Source organism: Drosophila arizonae, chromosome 5, assembly GCF_054131065.1.
Source record: "Drosophila arizonae isolate 15081-1271.41 chromosome 5, UAZ_ARI_1.0, whole genome shotgun sequence".
In the NCBI taxonomy this organism is placed as follows: domain Eukaryota; kingdom Metazoa; phylum Arthropoda; class Insecta; order Diptera; family Drosophilidae; genus Drosophila; species Drosophila arizonae.
Genome location: NC_142925.1, coordinates 25,062,857 through 25,084,479, shown reverse-complemented (window position 1 = coordinate 25,084,479; position 21,623 = coordinate 25,062,857). Strand labels below are relative to the sequence as shown.

The 21,623-nt window shown below is 38.7% G+C and overlaps 3 protein-coding genes across 4 annotated transcripts in view; all 3 read right to left on the bottom strand.

Annotated features, from left to right (window-relative positions):
- Positions 1–538: 538 nt before the first annotated feature.
- On the bottom strand, positions 539–1,381 carry LOC108616138 (dynein light chain roadblock-type 1). The gene is made up of 2 exons (XM_018011114.2): positions 1,043–1,381; positions 539–967 (listed from the first exon to the last, which is right to left on the bottom strand). Exons 1-2 carry the CDS (start codon positions 1,061–1,063, stop codon positions 641–643), a joined length of 348 nt encoding a protein of 115 aa, XP_017866603.1. The 5' UTR covers positions 1,064–1,381; the 3' UTR covers positions 539–640.
- Positions 1,382–2,658: 1,277 nt separating this feature from the next.
- LOC149268851 (uncharacterized) lies at positions 2,659–7,758 on the bottom strand. Its single transcript, XM_089470994.1, has one exon. It carries the CDS (start codon positions 7,756–7,758, stop codon positions 5,728–5,730), a length of 2,031 nt encoding a protein of 676 aa, XP_089327120.1. The 3' UTR covers positions 2,659–5,727.
- Positions 7,759–7,785: 27 nt separating this feature from the next.
- The window catches only part of GlyT (Glycine transporter), a 35,874-nt gene continuing 22,036 nt past the window's right edge, over positions 7,786–21,623 (bottom strand). For both annotated transcript variants that reach the window (XM_018011115.2, XM_089470993.1), the window contains 9 exons: positions 19,848–20,146; positions 18,255–18,675; positions 17,915–18,193; positions 10,350–10,503; positions 9,976–10,243; positions 9,809–9,912; positions 9,011–9,377; positions 8,742–8,951; positions 7,786–8,208 (listed from right to left, as the gene is read on the bottom strand). In XM_018011115.2, coding sequence (XP_017866604.2) covers positions 7,786–8,208; positions 8,742–8,951; positions 9,011–9,377; positions 9,809–9,912; positions 9,976–10,243; positions 10,350–10,503; positions 17,915–18,193; positions 18,255–18,675; positions 19,848–19,937 — 2,316 coding nt within the window. In that variant the 5' untranslated portion in view covers positions 19,938–20,146. The remainder of the gene's footprint in view (positions 8,209–8,741; positions 8,952–9,010; positions 9,378–9,808; positions 9,913–9,975; positions 10,244–10,349; positions 10,504–17,914; positions 18,194–18,254; positions 18,676–19,847; positions 20,147–21,623) is intronic.

Below are 21,623 nucleotides of genomic sequence, written 5' to 3'. Positions count from 1 at the left end.
CAGCAACAGACGACGCAGGCTGCAAGGATAAGCGTATCAGTAATATCAGTTTGTATTCATTCAGATTGCTCACTTATGCATGTAACCCACAGCGCCAGCAACAAATAAGGATATATGTGTGTGGGCACAATGTCAGGAGTCACTGTCATTGTTGTTTCACTGTGTCTGTTGGTGCTGCTGCTGATGCTGTCGGTGTCAATGTATAAATCCAGAACAGAATTTGACACCTTTTGGGAGTAGTGGCTCGCACTTGAAATGTCGCAATGTACAGGAGGCGAGCCTGAACATAGCAGGAACGACAGAACAAGCCATAGAGTTGATTGAATATTCATTATTATTATTCTAGCCAATCGTACAACTGTTGCTAAACGAATGCGTTGACAGCTGAGCACTAAAAGAAGCTTCTAGAGAGTGCTGAAAGAGTTGCATTAGTGTTAGTTGAGAATGCAGGTTTATCCACGTTGCCGAACAGGTCTATTGATAAGCAAACAGTTGTGGGTGGAGGGTTATGTGAAAATAATATGTTTCTGTCCGGAAATATAGTCTGCAGAGACCACTCTGAATTTATTGGTTGATCATGAACATGAAAACGAAGGAGAACAGTGTGGGTTCGATAGACCTCTAGAAAACAGTCGATAATTTAAGGGTCTAAGGACTTCATATATGCATCCTTTGCATTTTGAACAACTAATATTGTAATCTTGGCATCGGGTGTTATGAGGACTTCATGCAATTTGGTGCGCACACGTAGCATAGTTAGGGTCTGCGGCGGCTCCAGCTTTTGTAGGAATGCTTGGGTCTTTTCACGGAAGTTGTCATAGAGGCAGGCATGCTGCAGTGCATCCTGGCGCGACATTGAAGTTTTGACTGGCACTCCCGAATGATTCATGATGAGCACCTCCTCCACGCCCGGTTTCTCAAGAAGCAAACGATAGGCCTCATTCACATAGCTCTGAGTGCGCTTCGGCTGATATAAATTATTAGCAAATAAAGTGAAAAAGCGAAAATTGATATATATGTATATATATATATATATATATACCTGAGCGTCGGAGCCTTGCATTTTGCTTATGCTATTTTGAGACTATTCTTAATAAGCTCTATTTCAAATGATGCCTTAGCTTTGAAATTCGAAAGCGTTTGCTACTATGTTTTAAGAGATTTTATTTGACTTGAAAACATAAATACATTGACTTTGTGTTCAGTTGGTGCATTTTCCACCAGAGGCAGACGTGCACCATTTATAAGTGGTAACCATTTTCTCAGCCACAGCCATTATTAGTGGAAAGGCGCGCAGTAGTAGACGGAGCGATCTCGAAGCCATTTGGTAGTAATGCACTTATTATCCACTGAGCGTATGCGATAAATACTTTTTTATACAAGCCCTAAGTCGTTACACAACGTAAAATTTACTCGTTTTAATGTTTGGTAATTTGCAATGAAATCAAATTTGCAACGCTGTTTAAAGCAGCTCCAATTGGATATACTAAGCATGTAAAGCAGTACATGTAAAGCAGTATTTAAAGCAGTTGTATAGAAGCAGTGCAAAGTGTACACAGAATTGTGCTCAAATGTTATTCTTGAACAAAACTAAATTTAGACCTTCAGGTCTAAGATGCGTTCGTGGTGTCGCTCGCCAACATGCCGTTTACTTTAAGGCATAGTCATGCGAGTTACCACAGGTTCAAATCTGCCTAACGAAAGTGATTTGTGTCTTTCATCTATCTTTGCCGTTGCGGTACCGTACGTGCATTTTCATATTTATAGAGCCACTCTCTTTGGCCGGATTAATTTGATTATAATTAATACCGTTTATGTCAGAGTAGGCAGATTAAATTTGGTGGGAATTACGCCTTCGGTGCCCATAACGGTTATCAAATCCGTGGGAAAACTATCATCCTTGTTTCCCTCCATAATTAAATTTTTTTTCTCAATTCATTGTTTTGTTAAAACCCATAAATATTTATTCATAAATTATCTAATAATACAATCATATTTCTTATATATAGTAACATATATTTAGTACATTTGGTTTTTTGGCCGCTTTGGAATTTTCGATCGAACTTTCAATTTTACATTTACAAATACTTTTTAAAGCGCATCATCGGCTTTTACATGAACAGCAAAATATTTTGTTAATATAAGAATTATTTGCTCAATAACTGCTTAAAACATAGATACATTTACGCATATACATTTTTGCATTTACATATAACAATTATTTCGAAAGTTATTTGAATTATCAATATATACACTTTGATCGGACAATGAGAAGAGTTCTCAAGTATTATTAAAATGTAATAATACATACAAAATAATTGTACTGTTTTTAACAACATTTGAAGTTGTGAACATTGTTTTAGTCTACTTTTCAGTATGCCCCATGTCGAAGAATAAAGTTTTCCAAGAACACTGAAGATATTTAAGTAATATCAAATCATTGAAGTTATTTAGGTATAGGGCATCATCAAGTCGACCAATGCCGACTGCTACATAAAATAACTTGTCAATTGCATTTCTGTTTAAGTTTCACTTATTTTATAGTTAATACATCAATTCTATTTTACGGCATATATGTGTGTGTATATATACCTACATATTTATCTTTATGTTCATCTATATAATTATATTCATTTGATCTTCATTTCAAAGTGTTGCATTTCAATGAGGTTTTTATTGTAGATCGAGCGTATTAAAAAGGTGGGTGGAGTTAAATTTTTTCAAGATTACAGTATACAGTTTAAAGATTTATCGTATATTTATTTTGGGTTTTTATAAGCTTAATGTAACGATATGAATTTTGTAATAATTCCTCAACTATTCGGATTTATTTATACCTTTCGTAGCTCAAAGTTTCGTAAAAAATTTGAAGCTCCTATAGATTCGAACTGAAAATTGATTATTTAATTTTTATTTTTTAAAGTAACCTCTCTTATCTGCTATCTTCATTCACAAATAATTGAGCATACTGCTAACAATTATCTTGCCGGAATTGACAGCTTTAGCTAGATATTCTTTATTTAGGTACGAATAAACAAAAATTTTGATTTGAGCAAATTGCTTTCGATTTGCTTATCGTAAAATATTTAGCTCATTTTTATATGTACATATGTATGAGTTTTTCAATTGCATTTTGATCATATAAATATTTTACATTTTTTTAACAGCCATTTAACATTTCCATATTTAGATTATTGTTGATAATTTCATTATATTATATATACTCTATTTATTTCTAATAATTTAGTAGCTTTTACAGGTACATACACATTCACATAAACAAACGACATGCGACAATGGGTTAATACTTTAACAGTTGGGCTATCATTAATGTATATATATGTAGCACATATTTTGTAAATTTATTCTAGGTACTTTAATTCGTAATATTATGTCACAGCTACTGCGCTAAAAACAACAACTCAAGAACAACAATTGAATAAAATTCCTGTTTTGTTAATATCCTTACTTGCTCATTGGCTATATATTTATATAACTAAGTTCTATTCCTATACGTGGACAATACATAATGTTCAAAAATTTAACATAGTACAAAAAATTATCACAAATTTCGGGTTTACAGTAGTTTGAGTCTAGTTGGAAACTTAACATACAAATTTAACAAAATTAAATTACAAATTTTGTAAATCAACACTTAAAATATTTTTGATTCTGCATAAATCATAATCATATATATTATATATTTTTATATTATTATTATTTCTTTTTGTTTTCATTATTGTTGTATTTATTTTTCCACTAGCTAGATGTACAAACACATACAAATGTTTTAGGTATATTTTAATATAATCTTTACTCTATTTTTGTTTTTAGTTTTCCTCTTTTGTTTTGGGCAACACACAGCTTTTTGATTTTTTTTCTCCATCTAATAACATGTACATATATATTATAAATAGTATATTTCAACAACAATACACAATAATTTCCATATAAATTAGATTCTTTCTTATTATTTTCCATTAGTTTAATTATTGTTTTTTGATTTTCGGTATTTATTTAGTTACTCATATACACATAAAACATTTCTAAATACTTGCTTAGAATTAGTTGTAGGTTTCTAGTTTTGCTGTTTCTGTAAGATCCATAGGTCTATGCTGTTTCTGTAAGATCCATAGGTCTATGCATCCTGAAAAATCCACTCGTATCTTAATTTCATTAGGTACATGAGTCTCTCATTTATTTAGGCCTATCAGAATAGAGTTTTACATTAAACTGTGTACATATACAGATATATAAATATTAACTAACATGCATAGGAGCCTAAATCAAAGTGAATAACATAAATAATAAAAGTCCAGCTCGTGCCTTGACCTTTGCCCAAATTGCAAGCCTTATAAAAATTCATTAAAAATGTTTAAAATATATTATTAAGAACATTTGCAGTAAAAATAAGTATTTCTTGTGTATACGTAGTTATTTAAATATATGTATATATATATTGGGTATATTGTATATATGTGTATAAATGTATCTATTTCCATTGCATTTGCACATTGCTCTTTCTAATGTATCTAATATAACCAATAGGTACAGAATACGGCTAAATATAATCGGGATATATGTATATATTATATGTTATATAGACACCTTTTCTATCGCACAACAATCAAACGAGCCATTCTGTGATTTACTAAAACCTACGTTAACTTTTTGGTAATTGCATTGAGTCTTTCAACATAATACTTAGGGGAACAGTGAGCACATAAATTAGTTGTTAATGAACTATTACAACATAGTTGCATAGTGTTTATAGGTATACTAGTCATTGTAGCTAGTGTTGTGGCTAGCAAGCACCTTTCAAATGTTTGCTGCTTGAATACCCTTGTAGTGGATATTAAAAATAAACTTATATGAAACTAAAATAATAATAAAATATTTTAAGTTAATTTTAGTACAATATGTATTGATGTATTGCTACCTTCACCATTAACATGATATATCCCAAGATTTCGCCCAGTTGGATTTGGTTGATTGATTTTATATATCGTTAAATCATTGTAAATGGGATTTCAGAGAATATTTTTTTGAAAATGTCTGTAACAGGCAGGAGTGTCAGATCTAATATAGAATATATATTCTTGATCAGGATCTCATATAAGCATGGCATTTATTATCGATAATAATTTATACTTAAAGTTAGTTACTTTCGACTAACTTGAGTACCTTCGGGCCTCGGCATATACACATGTTAATCATTTGACGATACATTGTAATTCATATGTTAATAAAGTATTAAGTTTAAATTATTAGACATACACTTTAAATGTTCTTTATACAAAATATTATACTACAAGGGTGTTTGGTTTTCGGTGCTCCTAAACTTTCTAGTCATTCTCCATTTCTTTAATGCATACTTATTCAAAACAATTTCTATATATTGGCAAATGTTCATTAAGTCTTGGAAACTATTTAAAATTGTTGAAAGTGTTGCAATTTCCACTTAATTTCTGTAGCTGTTCGGTGCCAAAGTAAATGTGATACAAATAAATATTTATAAAATCTACATCTATATAAACACATAGGCGTATAACATTTATATAAATATCCATATATGTATATATATAACACACATATGTATATATATAGGCTTAAAAACAATGTTTCGCTTAGCTCGAGCTCCTTTACATAAGTTTAAATAGGTACTTAGAAAAATAGTGTTCAATATTGGAACTACAGTTTATGTCAGGTTTCGAGTTGAGCTTCATTCTATTTCTTAGGTGTTGCAGTTGCTTTCGTTTTGCTCGCTGTTGCTGCAGTATTTGATGTTGTCTTTGCTGAGCTTGCTGTTGCCGTTGGCTTGTTCTGCTTCGGGGACATGCTGCTGCTGCTGCTGTTGCTAATGGATGCTGTTGCTGATTTGCTTGTTTGGGTTTTACCAGCCGTTGCCGTTGCTGTGAATGCTGTGGACTTTTTTGTGGGCGATGTTGTTGTTGCTGAGAATGTGGTGACCTTTTTAGTGGGCGATGTTGCTGTGGGCTTTGGTGTTGCAGATATTGGGAACGTTGTTGCCCTTTTAGTAGGAGATGTTGCTAAGGACTTCGGAGTTGATGTCGATGCTGATGATGGGGATGTTGTGATCCTCTTAGAAGGCGGTCTTGCTGTGAGACTTGCTGTTGTTGGGAAAGTCGTAGCGTTTTTGGTAGGTGATGCTGGCTTTGAAGCGGTTGTTGTTGTTGCGGGCTTTGCTGTTGCTGTTACTTTCTTTGTAGATGATGTGGCCGTGGTACTTGGTGTAGATGCTGCTGTTGAGAATTTCACTGTTGCTGATGTCCCTACAGATGCTGCTGGTGTTGGAATTGTTACCGAAACTGCTGGGGAATTACTGCCACGAACAGCAGGGGGTATGGTAGCAACAGTTGCTTGTGAACACGATGCCTTCGTGGTAGTTGCTGTGTTGCTGGCAGCAACTACTATTGGTGCTGCTGTCTTTGGCACATTACATGTTGTTGTGCTAGTCATGTTGCTTGCTACAGTTATTGATGTCACTGCTGTTGTTGCTGCGGCTGTCTTAGGCACATTACCTGCAACAGCAGATGCCGGTGTTGATGATTTGGTCACGTTACTTGAAACAGTTGTCGATGTAACGGCTATTGTCTTTGGTACGTTACTTGCAACAGTTGCTGTTGATGCTTTGGTCACATTACTTCCAACAGTTGAAGATGTAACTGCTGTTGTTGTAGCTGATGTCTTCAGTAAGTTACTTGCGACGGTTGCTGGTATAGTGGATGTTGTAGTCACGTTACTAGCAACAGGTGACGCTGTCATTCCTGTTGTTGCAGCTGCTGTCTTTGGCACAATACTTGCAACAGTTGCTGCTGTTGTGGAGGTTTTATTCCCGTTATTAGAAACTATTTCAGATGTCATTCCTGTTGTCTTTGGCACATTACTTGCTACAGTTGTTCCTGGCATTAAGATAGTTGCTGATGTCATTACTTGAGGGTTGGCAGTAACACTGACAGATATTGTGGTTATTGACGCAACAGTTGTCGGCTTGGTAGCAATACTTGAAGTGGGCTTCGCTATTGTTGTAATAATCTTTGTTGACTTGTCGGTGGCTATGACTGATGTGGATGCTGTCACCGCAGCAACTGTTGGTGCCGTCTTCCCAATTTTGTTTGCAGCAGTCACGCTCGGCTTAAGCTTTGTTAACGCGCCCTTTGTGTCTACTATTTGGGACTTCTGAATTGCAGCAACAGTTGCTGTTGTGCTGGCAACACTCACATTTGCATCTATTGCTGAAGCTTTGCTGGGAACGCCGTTAGCAACAGCTGTTGTTATTGGCTTTGTGGTCGGCATAAAAGTAGTCAGAGCTGTATTTGGCTTCGTGCCAGCTGGCATCGCTGCGATATTGCTAGTTGTTGCTGCTGTGGCCTCTGTGCTGGCAACAACATCAGCTGTTGTCTTCGGCTTGGCTGGGTCGTCAGGCACAGTTTCCGTTCCAAAAGCGCTGAAAGTAGACATGGTGTTGCACTCACGCCCGCTGCTCATTGTGCCTGTAGACAAAACTTTCGTGGTAGCTGCAACTGTTCCTGGTGTTTTTTTGACATCATTGTCCGCTTCAACGAGCGGCTGCCGGCTGGGATTCGCCGTCGGTATGGAGTTGTTACGCCCGTTCTCCGCTTGAACTTGCTGCTGATTGCTGTTGCTGCTGTGCCTGGCCGATGTCTTCAATATGCTCGGCCCGGGCAGCTTACCCACCGTCATGGGCAACACTTCAACGTCAACGCTGGCGGCCATCGCTGACGAGGATGCTTTAACCCGCTCTCAGAGTTGCAATACCTCATCCCGATAGCCATTGCCATTGCTGTTGGCGTTGTCATTGGCGTTGCCGCTGCCATTGTCTTGGCTGTTGTCCTCGTAGGGCATAACTTCCGCTGGTGTTCCACTTATCAGTATTTGAGTATTGGTCACACCATCGTAGTTCTGACTTTGATAACGCTCGGCATGCAAATTGACACAGGGTCTGCCAGCAGGTCCCCATTCGGCGGTGGGTTTCATGAGATGCTTGATTCGCTCCTTGAAACCAAGATGGCTTGGAGCCTTGCACACTTGCTGCATGCCGACAGCAATTATGATTAGTACCGGCAATAGACCTACGATCCAGCCCACAATATCCGCCCATAAAGGGTATATGTAATGGCCATATTGTGCGGGTTTGTACTCCACCCAGTTGAAGAATAAAATGAACTGTAAATGAAAAGATATTAAAATTATTCGATAGATACACAAAAGAGTATAGGGGTCAAGTTGATAGGACTGTAAATACTATGCTATTGAAGCCATTAATATTGTGACTGACTTATCCTCTGTAAGAAATTTGAGGAAATGTAATCATTTTTTGGTTGATTGATCGATTATTTATTACATATTAAATATAGCCTCATTGGCGAGCTTCAGCCTGAAGCCTCAATGGAAGGAAAGTGCGCGCCGACTAGACTACTCAGTTTGGTAACATCTCTCAGTGTAATCGGCCAAAATATCGATGACACTCCACGCCGATAGTTAATGCAGCTGGCCATCGTGATTGTGATTGGCACAATATATAGATGTCGATAGATGGCGCTAGAGATTCTTTTCATACTGTAAGATATACTATGTAATATACTATTGTATAAGCTAAGCAGATCGACTTGGGCCGCATAAAACTTGTTCATCATAATTTAAATGCCGTTTATGTGATAATGGATGACAGGAGCTATTGCATCAGCTTACCAACTTACCAATAGAGTTGCTGGCGTTATATAGCGCCACATAAAGCCCCAGAAGAAGTTCCATAGGCGCGATCGCTTGCCAATCATGCCCTGGATGTCGTTGAGGAATCGCTGTGACCCATAGATCCAGGCAATGAGCCAGCACTCCAAGATTGCTATAAGCAGCACAGACCAGTTGGCGGCGTATTTGTCCATCAGCTGCAGCCAGTACATGCCGCTCTACGGAAAATGACGTGTAAATCAATTGGTATCATTGGGGATATTGCAGATATGCTCACATTGGTGGTAAAGCCGAGTCCGCCAGTGTAACCAAATATGGCCACAAAGAGTACAACCCAAGTTTTGTATTGTCGCAGATTTGGAAACTTGTCCAAAATGGCAGTAGTTACGGTTTCCATCAAAGCAAACTGCGAGTCCAGGCCGAGGGTGAGCAGCATGACAAAGAACAGCACAGACCAAACAGGTGAGATGGGCAGACGTGTGACCACCTCCGGATACACAATGAATGCTAAGCCGGCGCCCTGATCCACAACCTTTTTCACCTCCACGTCCAGTTCGTGTGCGAGAAATCCAATTATGGAAAATATGACTAGACCCGCAAAAAATGAGGTGGCTATGTTGCAGAAGGCAACAATGAGAGCATCCCTGAAAGATAAGCAAATTTATTGGTGTTTGATTTTAATGGTATTTTATTAATATTATTTGGGAACGCAATCAAAATATTCAATTATAAGAACTCGGGTGCTAGGAGCTCCTGAGCTGACCGGATTTATTATGGCTTAGCCAGCTAAAATATATATGTAATATCGATTAAGCCAAGTCTGTAAATGTGACTAATCATTTCATTATGCTTTCGCAGGATTCGTTCACGTTTACTTTTTGATTAGGTGCGACTGACTTTAGAAAATATAATAGTTTGGGCTACCCGACAAATGGAGAATTGAACCTGAGTCGATACGGCCACACCGAACTACTCTTTATTTAGATTACGGATCAGTTCTTTGATCGAAACACAGACTTTATTTGAAACTCTTTTAAGATATATAGCTTAAGACATAAGACTACATCATACATACTTGTAGCAGTTATTGGAGAATTTGTTGTATGAGGAGAGTGTGATGAGGCCACCCCACGCAGGGCTCAAAGCAAAAAATATCTGCACTGCCGCATCGCCCCAGACCTGTAAAGGAGATGTACAATTTCAACAATATGGTAAAGGCATTGATTGGGTAGGGTGATTCACTTGAGCGTTGGCCAGTTGCTTCCAATCGGGCGTAAGATAAAATAATATGCCCGTACTGGCGCCCGGCAGGGTAACACCGCGAAAGAAGAGTATGACCAGAACCACATACGGAAAGAGCGCTGTAAAGTAGACGACCTTGCCGGATGACTGGACGCCCTTGCACAGGCACAGAAAGACAATGGCCCAGGCGATGAGCAGGCAGGCGGCCAAAGAGATTTTAATGCTGCCCGTTTCCTCGATGCCCGCCGACAGGCCCAGCACAAAATTGCTGAAAAGAGAGGAGAGATTGCGGAAGATGAGAACACAGTAGATAAGAGTAGTCTGTATTTAAGGCTATGGACTTAGACGCTACTGAATAGGGAATGGTCACTCACTTGAAGTACTCCTCGGCTGGAGGACGCTTGAGGGCGTGTAGGGCTAGGCCTGTAATATTGTTCGCCTCTGCGTAGGTGGAATTGTAGCACTGCCGGAGATAGTAGGTGCCGTTAATCGCTTCACACTGATCGGCCGCCACGTAGGAGAAGCAATCTGTAAGGCCCATCAACTAGTTAGCAAATTGAGCAAGAGCACGATGCAAACAAAAACAGAAGCAAACAGAAAAACGGAATTAGAAACAACAAGGACTCGAGTCCCGCTCCACTGGGCGAAGCAAGCTGACAGTCAGTCACTCAATTATGCATAAAGGGGCAGCAGCTTTTTAAATATTTATGAACTATTTGCCGGAACAGCAAGAGGATGCTGAAAAAGCCAGGGAAATAGCAGCGCTGAAAGGGACTCGAATGTGTGCGAAAGGACAACAAAAAAGGACGAGCATGGCAACTTTGGTGCGGCTTCATAATTAAAAGGACAAAGTAGCAAATCAGTGGAAAACATGAAAAGGGTAGACTGTTATTGTTGTAGCCTCTGCTGCTGCTGTTGTTGTCAGCGAGCAAACAGAAAGCAGAAAATAAGAAGCTGTCGGAGTATGACGCTATGAAACACCCTGTAACAAAAATAAATAAAGTACTTTCATACTTTCATTTACGATAGGGGAGTAGATACTTATCGAGATAAAATAGTATATAGATGAGCTTGGTTTTCAGCTCCGATTTACTTTATTTGATCATCTGATTATCATTAAAAACCAATAACAAAGTTTAAGTAGACTTCAATTCTTCTTGCGGATTCATTTTAAGAAACTCTGAAGGGTTCCTTGTTTTGAATATATCTATCACGAATGAGGGCTTTCCTTTTATTTATTTAGTAAATTATCCATCGTTCAAATTGAGCAATTCTAATCACTTGAGATACCCTTCAGTGAACTACATATAAATGCTAGATTTGTAATAATTTCACATATCAACAGTCGGATATAGCCGTTTTAAGCCTTTGTTGATGCAGGGTATGTAAGAAGGGTTAAATGGTCTAAAGGGTTTGTCAGCCCCTATGACAGCGGGAGCAACGAGTTTCAGTTGTTGACCCAGGCCTGATTAAATTTGAAGAGCGCGCTTTATGGAGTTGAGGCGAGAGCAAATCGATGCTTGATATTGACGAAAGTGCATAAAGTTCAATAGAAACGCTGACTAAGTTGATTGCGAACAAGGCCATTTGTACTTTTATTATTTAGAGTAATAGGAAAGTGCACTGAATTTTAAGTAAATATTATATGAGCGGATCACAGAACAAATGAGAGCTGGATAACTCGACGGCTCCGCCGAGGCCTAAAACAAACTTAAAGCGCCTTATGAAGCACAAAAATGAGGAGCTGGGTAAAGACCGCGTTTTCAACGACTTTGGCACACCTCGCGCCAGCAATTTGTGGCCGCGCTGCTTAATCCAGCTGCCAAAAAGTCGCCGCCAATGTCAGCGGCTGATTCTGACACTTGAGTTGCGACGCTCCATGTCTGCCACACAGGGCGTATGAGTTTGTGCAAAAATACAAAAAAAAAAAAAAAAGTGTGTAAGCTGATGTTTATGAGCGGCTGGTCTAGCTCGCATATGCATGTATGTAAGTTTGTGTGTGTGGTTGTGCAAAATCCAAAGTTTTTTGGGTCTTTCAGTTGACTAACGAGGCAAGCGGTTGACCGCAAAAATGACTAACTGACTGCTGACTGCCGACTCCTGCTGCCGACTCCTGCTGCCGAATGCTGACTGCTGTGGCCGTTCGCTTGCCAAGTTTAGAGCTAGTGCAATTCGACAGTTTGTGTGTTTGGTGCGGAAATGAAATGTGGCAGCAACTGCTGAGTCAAGGTGCATGCCACATGCCCCACTGCAGCAAGCCATTGGCTGGCTAATAGACCGTACTGACACTGAGGCATGCCGAAAGCAATCTGATTTTCATTTAGAGCTGTCATTTGCTATTTTTGGACCTCTTCTGTTTGCTAATAAGATTTTATTTTAACATGACTTTCATTGGGGCGGGCACTGCAATCTGGCAGGCAATTAATTTGCACATTCGCCATGCAGCTCACGTAGCTGCCAATAAGTTGAGCTAACGGTACATTTCAGCAAAACGTACAGTTGCCACTCTCGACAGCTGGCTGTTGGCTGTTGATTCTGGGTGCTGCCAGCTGGGTGGGCGGGGCAAAAGAAGCAGGAGTTGGATAACTCCATTATGTTTCAAATCAGCAGCCGTGTGTTTCAGCACGTGATTACGATCGACATTTCACGTTTGATTACTGCCAAATTGTAACCCTTTTCAAAGCAAAATCGCATTTAGACTGAAACAAACGTGATTAGAAGAGGCAGGCGCTTCGATTTACAGCCAGCAATGTACAAAAATCAATATTATTCGACTTGGGTCGATGACTATTTCCAATTGATAGGTATTGGGGTATATCATTCTTTGATACATCTCGCAGTCCAAATATATCCCGATTATATTATATTTATATCTTCGTTTTTCGCTGTGTCAATAAAAGAGATCTAGCTCCTAGAAGATAAAATGAAAATGGAGGAAATAAATCGCATTTTAACTGAAGTATTTGATTCAAAGTTTCTATATTTCTTGTCAAAATATTTTGAAATAAGATAGGTTTCTTTTCACTTTATGATTGTTGAAGCGCTTCAAAAAGATTCTGAAGCTGAGTTTCGACCTTTCGTGCAGCATGCCAGAGTTGCAATAGCTCGTCGAGCCTTTTATTTCTGTTTAATATTTTCTATTGTGTCCTGTATATATTATTCACATATGATTTGTGTTGAAGAAAAAGTTAAAAATTTCCATTTCTTGGAATCGAATGTACCAATTTACTACCTAATTTGAGCTTAAATTTGGAAAATTTTTCAGTGCATCTACATTCAAATTAATCAAAGCGTCTGACAACGGGTCGGGACCAGCTCAATCAGCGTTGATTCAATTGCCTCGCATTACGCATACGCCACATAGGACACGCTCTAGAAAGCTGTTGGCGTGCGGCATTTAAGCCAAGGCAAAACATATGGATCCTTTCATATATATAAATGTATATACATACACATTTCCACAAATGTAGGTTTGTGTGCTTTTTAGAGCATATTCATCATCTAATCAATCAGCATCAAAATGAAAATCAAACGCTTCACAGCTAGAAAATTGAACAGAATTTCTCGTGGTTTTTGCGGGCGCAGCAGTTGCGTTTATTTTCTTTTTCATTTCCTATTTATTTTATTTTACTTTATTTTCTTTTTCGGGATGTGGGTGGCTTCAAAGTGTTTACACGCCGTTTAATTTGCCTGTCTGCCTTTATTTGTTATGCAATTAATTTTATTACAAACATTCGCACACACACAATGAAACAGAGCGAGAGAGAGAGAGAGAGAGAGAGGAGGAAGAACGAGATGGATAACCTGATAGGACTCGCAGATACAAATCATATAAAAGTTTATGTGAATGCGGCAGCAGGGTAAAACCGTCTGCCTTTCAATTTGGCCAACTCGAGCGTGTCTACCCAGCCAACTGTGCCTGTGTGTGTGTATGTGTGTGCTCGTGTTGGCATCTTACATTTGATTACAAATATACACACGCACAGCCACACGCACAATCACACTATGATAAGATTGTTATATAAGCCTCTGCCAAGTCGCCCAGCTAGGGAAATGGCCATTAAATTTTGTGACCTTTAAGTTTGATATTCGCCTTCAGCTGTATTTCTGTTTATTCCTTTTTCTTTCGTTCTATAAAAGTTTTAACTAACTAACTGTTGTTGTTGGTCCATGTGTCAGGCACATGTTAGTTATGTCCATAACATTCACTTTGATTAGCTCAACAACCTTATTGCCCCAATTAGAAGCTATCAAAAATTAAGAACAAAATAAACTATAATCATGAGCTAAAGACATGCGGAACTTGCTTATAGCGGATAATCACAACAGTTGCTTTACTATATATCCTAAATAAATAAATTATTATGACAATCTTAGAGTACTCGTCCAATGAGATGATTATTTGGTAATAATTGCATATTGAAAGCAGGACACTTTCGTTATTCCATTGAAATAAAGAAGTAACAAAAATTATCGGGGTATTTAAATATGAATATAATAAATGTTGCCAACAAAATAAAATAAAATTTTAATTTATAGGAGAAAGAGAATGCTGCAGTTGCTTGTTATTCTAATTCTCATACTGTTAATCGCCTTTGAGATAAGCCGTTTAATGCAAAGCAAAAGGCTGCCACCTAGTCAAAACAGATTAAAAGGTTAGTTAGTAATAGAGTAGAGTTAAGTTTCAGTTTCTGCTCTATTTCTATCTGGGATTGTATTTATCTTTAAGTTTTTCTCCCTATGATTTCTTTTATTGGTTTCCTGTAATGTTTGCTCATATTTATTAATTGACCGCGCCATAAACTAATACTCGGCAGATAATGGCGGCAAATAAAAACGAAAATAAAATACAAAGCCCACTATGTACCTTCACTGCATTAGCAGAGTGAATAGAAAAGAAAGATTTCGCGCAGCAAAATATTGACTGAGAAAGTGTTTGAGTTGTTGTTATTGTGTGCTGTTTGTGTTTGTCTGGAGGGTCACAAGCAAACTGAGGCTGGCGCTAAGAGTGCAAGATATTCAATCAATGAACAAACAAGTTAAACACATTTTAATCATGAGGCTAAAGTAAACATTTATCATCTAAAATTCGATGAGACGAGCAACAAGAAACCAGAATCGAGCACAAGGACAAGGACGAGAATGCGAATGTGAAGACGAAGACGAAGACGAAGACGACGATGTAGACGACGATGTAGACGAGGCCAAAGCCACTGGCGAGACGAGGTGAAAGTGTCAATAAATGAAATCCTAAAGAAATTGCTTGTCTGCCATCTGAGATTGCGGCTGCGTTACTCTGTGCGTATGCATGTGTGTGTATGTGTGTGTGTGCTAAAGAGCTTATAAAAAGCATAAGCACAAGGCTGCGAATCGGCATGCAGCCGCAGCCGCAGCCGTCGCTGCCGATTGAATGTCAAAAAGTGTTTAGACATAATTTTTGTCATCTTAAGTATTTCTATTTTCCAGCTTACTCAAGAGAAGAAGAAGACGAAGATGAGAACTAAAAAAACGCCTATCTATGGTATATTAGGCGGAAAGATACTTTGCACGCAATTCCATTATCAAAAAAACATTCCTAATGAAATGAGAAATCCTATCCTGAAAAGAATTCTAAATTATTTTACCATGAAATTTATACGATCAGTGTCTAGTGGGAGTGAGAACAGTGTCTTTAGGCCATGGAGTACGGAAATGCGGAAATCGGAAATTAGAATATTCTCATTAATCCAATTCTGTATATTCGGCAATTCAGTAGGAGTCACCCCCACTAGCGAAAACCGCGCTACGCCCCTGTATACAACCAAAGCCTTGAAATAACTAGCTCGGAATGCAGGTTTCAAAATACATTCCCAAATTATATTCCTGGTAAACTAGAGTTTGTCGACTCGCCTACAATCTACATACATACAGAATATTTATTTTTATATAACTTGTGATGTTCTCCACTGCTTACAACGTGCTTACAATTCGATGAAACTATTTTAAGCCCACTTTTCGTAATGGGTATGCAAGCGAGAGGGGCATGATGTGGGCGAAGTTAACAATGAAATTGCGCATATCGATTTCTATTGCCGACCGACAAAACGGAAATGCCAGAGTATTTTTTCTCCACTGTTGATGTTGATGTTGTTGTTGTTGTTGTTGTTGCTGGCGTTGCTGGTGTCCCTGCTTTAGGCCATGGCTTTGCATCAATGACGGCCATATTAAATCATGTTGGCTCAAGCGGCAAAGGGCGTGGGTGGCGCGTAGAGGCAGCTGCTGCTGAAGCTCATGCAAAAACTTTCAATGGCGTTAGCTGTTGTTGCTATGATTATTACTTGTACGGGCTGCACCCTCACACAGTGCCACTTCAGTCTGTGTGTGTGCGTGTATTAGTGCTGCCTGCATGGGTGTGTATACATGTTTAAGTGCTACTGAGGCAGCCGCAATAAAATAAGCAAAGTTCGCAGCTTGAGTCGCATAAAAAAGCAGCAAAACAAGCTGCGATTTGTAACATATTCAAGCAACGACTTCTAATACCCTATCAAGCTTTTATATATGCCGTAGTTGCTATTGCCACATGCATGAAGAGAATTTACTGAAAATGAAATCTGTGGCATGTTTCATATACATGCAATATAAGAACATATTGCTAGTGGCCGTTCAATAGCTATAATTCAACTGATAAATTGGTATTCCGATAAAGATAAAATACCCAATAATTATATACCATAGCAGCAGCAGCACCAGCCAGCTATCATCTCGTTAATTCAGTTTGGCTTAATCGATAGACCTTATGTACCTTGTAGTCCATGGTATTTTATAGTTGTACCTAATACTCTACTTTTTGCCACCTAGTTCGCGCGTACAGCCCTGACTGCCTACTGTCACCTCTCCAATACTCGTTAAAGATTTATGTCCTTCGCGTGGCGGACAAAATTTTAAATTGTGCCTGTGTGTTTGCATTACAGCTCTATTCCTGTGTGTGTGTATGTCGGTGTAAAGAAATCAAATGCACGCTTAGGCGCGCACAATATACGCTGCCCTGCCACGCCCATAGCGGACATGCCTCTTGCGATGTCAGACGTAAAGTAGCACAAAAACAATTGCCTACTTCAAGGCGTAGCATATTTCACCGTGGTCCTTGCTTTTGCCTGTTTATTATTATCATTTTTGGGAGCAAAAGAAAGGAAAAACTTGTTTTTATTGCTTACGTATGCGTTGATTGCGAAAGAATAAAAAACGTAGATGGAAAATTCAGCCTCGTAGCACTAACTTTTGCTGTCGAACGTAAAAATTTATGATAGGAGACCAAATTATTGTTATCGATTGATACGGCCAAGATTGAAATGTGCTATGGATGCTCATAAATATCCTAATACAGTCGTTTGGACAGAGTCTAACTATCGACAGATCAAATGACCTATGAGTAATCATTCTGCATACGACTGACTATATATGTTTATGATATAATATATGCTACCGATAGCATAATTAATGCCATTAATAAAATTTCGTCCCAATGTGCCGGGACAATTATTATCTTAAGTCAGCACAAACTAACAACTATAGTGCAGAGATATGTATGTATGTGTGTGTCTTCATATAGGTGCTATCAAATAATACTCAATAGCGCACTCCATTCGGATGTATTGGGAAGTCATAATGCTAATCAAATTTAATGCGCAAACGAATATAATAAATTATAAAACAATAAGTGACTTATTAACTACGTATATCAAATATGCTGGCCAATTTGCCACTTGGTCATTAGCTTCAATGGCCCGTGTCGTTTGGGCATTACAACCACGTTTGCCTCTGTGAGGGCAAGGCAAAGTTTTGGCCTGGATAAAGTTTCAGTTTTGTCAGCTTGCAGTTCGCTTAATTTATTGCCAACAAATATTGCTGGCTTTGACCACAGCTCTGGCGCCTTCAGCTCAATTTAAGTTTGTTTACTCACGCTGCGTGCTCCACTCAGGCTCGCAGTTCTGCCAGGGAAGTTGGGTGCGAAACGAGGCGAACATATAGAATATGGTCCAGGCGATGATCAAATTGTAGTACAGCATGACAATGGCCGACACAATGACCATGCCAGTGCCTAGTCCACGGAACAGCGGGCAGAAGCGTCGGTAGATGGCCACCGGGCCCAGAGCAGCGTATTGGCCAAACGACAGCTCCATGAACATCAGTGGCAGACCCGCTATGATGAGCATGATTGTAAAGGGTATTAAAAACGCACCTGCAAGCGTAATTGGTTTAGCACAGGACGTTCAATAAGGACACATATGGCGAGCACTTACCGCCCCCATTGTTGTAGCACAGATAGGGAAAGCGCCAGACATTGCCAAGGCCTACGGAGTAGCCCAGCAGCGACAGCAGAAAGTCAAAGCGCCCCGTCCAGTTGCCACGTTCCGGATCACCTGTGTCAACTGCCACCGCGTCAGCGTCCAAGGTGACCAGCGCCGTGCCGGAGGCGCAGCCAGCAATGCTTATGGCAGTGGGCGTGGTGGTCAACTGAGGCGCTGTCATTGCTAGGGCCGCCGCATTTCCAGGACATACCACACTGCCAGCGCCAGCTGCAGCTGCTGCACCCGTTCCAGCTCCTCCTCCAACTCCTGCTGCTGTTGCTGCTGCCGCCGGAGCTTTGCTGCTGGGAGCCAATTTGTTTGGCTTGCTTCGCTCCACATTGAACTCACAGCTGGTGAAGCGATCCTCATTTTGCTGCAAGGAATTCAATGTTGACCCCGTTAGTTAACATTCTATGATCGCGACTTGCACACATCCCGACAGCTGCCAGGATAACTCAAAGCATGTCATTATCATGCACATAAATACTGAGATTATACCTTTACATTATAATATCGCTCTCGTAGCTAGCCCCTCTTCCATTTTCTACCTTTAATTATACCCTGAATCCATTGAAAATGGGAAATCAGGGTATAATGGTTTTGTGAAAAAGTATGTAACGGACAGAAGGTGGCGTGGCAGACCCCATAAAGCATATATATTCTTGATCAGGGCGACGAGCTGAGTCGATATAGCTCTGTCTGTCCGTCTGTATATGTGCGTCGTTCTCAGAAGATACAAAAGCTAGAGATATGAAATCTGGCATGCATACTTGTGTATACGCAGTACGAGTTTATCTTATTTTTTTTTCGATAAATCATCCGATAACTTTTTTATCGAGAATAATAATAATAATAATTGGAATACTATTAGACCTGGACTCTTCAGACTTACTGTGTATATACATAGGATGAATACAAACATTTTGTAATTTACATAGTTTGGATACCACGCCCCTTTGACCCGAATAGTGTATCTTGTATCTTGTATCTTGTATCTTGTATCTTGTATCTTGTATCTTGTATCTTGTATCTTGTATCTTGTATCTTGTATCTTGTATCTTGTATCTGTATCTTGTATCTTGTATCTTGTATCTTGTATCTTGTATCTTGTATCTTGTATCTTGTATCTTGTATCTTGTATCTTGTATCTTGTATCTTGTATCTTGTATCTTGTATCTTGTATCTTGTATCTTGTATCTTGTATCTTGTATCTTGTATCTTGTATCTTGTATCTTGTATCTTGTATCTTGTATCTTGTATCTTGTATCTGTATCTTGTATCTTGTATCTTGTATCTTGTATCTTGTATCTTGTATCTTGTATCTTGTATCTTGTATCTTGTATCTTGTATCTTGTATCTTGTATCTTGTATCTTGTATCTTGTATCTTGTATCTTGTATCTTGTATCTTGTATCTTGTATCTTGTATCTTGTATCTTGTATCTTGTATCTTGTATCTTGTATCTTGTATCTTGTATCTTGTATCTTCTATATTCTGTCTTCTATCTTCTATCTCCTATTTTCGGTATTTTTATTTAGGTAATTACCTCCCATAGATCCACATCCAGCTTGGTGCTTGATTCCTTATTCGGCTTGAGGCTTTTCGTTTTAGATTTCGTCTTCGATTTCTTATCCATGCTGGGGCTCAGTTTTTGCTGCTAATTTCATGCTATTCTCTGGCTCTGGCACTCTCTGCCTCTCTATGTGCAGGTTTTCGGCTTTCGTCTTTTGTGATTTATGTCACTCGCTTCATAAATTCCGGTTTTCGTAACAGATGGCACTGGATCGCATCGCCCAGTTGTTTTTGCTGTTGATGGGCAGAGCCTTTAGGACATGTTGTGTGGCCCTGCAAGCAAACAGGGAGAGACAGAATATGGTTAATGATGTTAAAGTGTAGCCTAATGAGAATTGTGTGGGCGATATTTAAGTCTCAATCAATGCAATTTAAATCGAGAATTGCAAGTGCAAATTGTGTGAAAGTATTACAAAGCATTCACTAATTGCGTGTTAAAGCTGCCCACTCAATTTGCGTTCAGTAATTAAATAAAACATGTTAATTAACTCGCATAAATAGCGAAATGTTTCGACTATTGCTACCGCATTTTGCTTTTCCATTTCCCGACTGTTCGGGTGTGAAAAATATTCGCACAAAAGCTGAATCGATTCCATTCCATTCGATTTTGCACTTTGACTGACATTGAAAAACACCAGGGTGCAAATATATACATATAATAGGGCAAAAACTTTCACATTGACATTCAAAAAGGAAAATGGAATGAAATGTATATACTATATAAATAAATACATATGTATATGCATATATGTAGGTTTCAAATTAACTCAATTGATGCTGATGTGTGCGGGCAGAGGGACTACGCCGGAGGTACAGCAGCAACAAGGGCATCAGCTTTATGGATATGTTTACATATGCGAAGGTTTTACCTTTTGGTTGCTCTCGCAGTTCGTTAACAAACGATTTTGCTCAAGGAAATACAACAGCAACTACAACAACAACAACAACAGAAGGATATAAAGAATGAAATACAAGTTGAACCTTGATGGAGATTATGTATGCAATATGAAACATGGCAAATGGAATTGATAGATTTTGATTTTTAAAGCGGCAATGGAAACGGGGCCCGGCCCACTCAATCTGAAATTCAATATGTCGTTTGCCTTGTCAACTTGTCACATTTAGTTGGGAGTGCATGAAATCAATTTCTCAATATAAATTTCATCAATGACAATTTCGGCTTATAGCTCGAAGTAGTTAACTGCTTTAGAGCTAGATAAGTGAGACTGGCTATAAGCTTGGGTCGTTGTTTGTCACAATTTTAATTTTTAATTTATGCTGAATTCAGTGGATACATATGCATTCTCGTGTATATCTCCGATTATAGAGGTTAAAAAATAAATAAATATATCTACTCTTAAAAAAATCGGTTAAGACTGTATCTTCTAGAGTTTTACAACTGAGACGCTGAAATTTTGCAAGTGCGCATTAAGGGCGTGGCAAATCGGATCTAAATTTATAGTGATTTTTCAAATTCTGCGATATTTTAGGCACTATTGATGCGATAGGCCTGAAATTTGGTATATATACTCGGGTTGCCTACCCAAGTCCCACAGGGGGCGTGGCAAACCGCACAAGTTAATATCTAGAACTAGAAGCTTCCAATTTGGATAGTTGAGTTATTAGTAACCTCCTCTATCGATGACTCAAAGATAATTGTTAAGCCTCTTTAAGGGCGTGTCATATAGCAAAAGAAATAAAATAAATCAACATTTCAAAATCTAGAATTCCGTTTTATTTCATAGTTGAA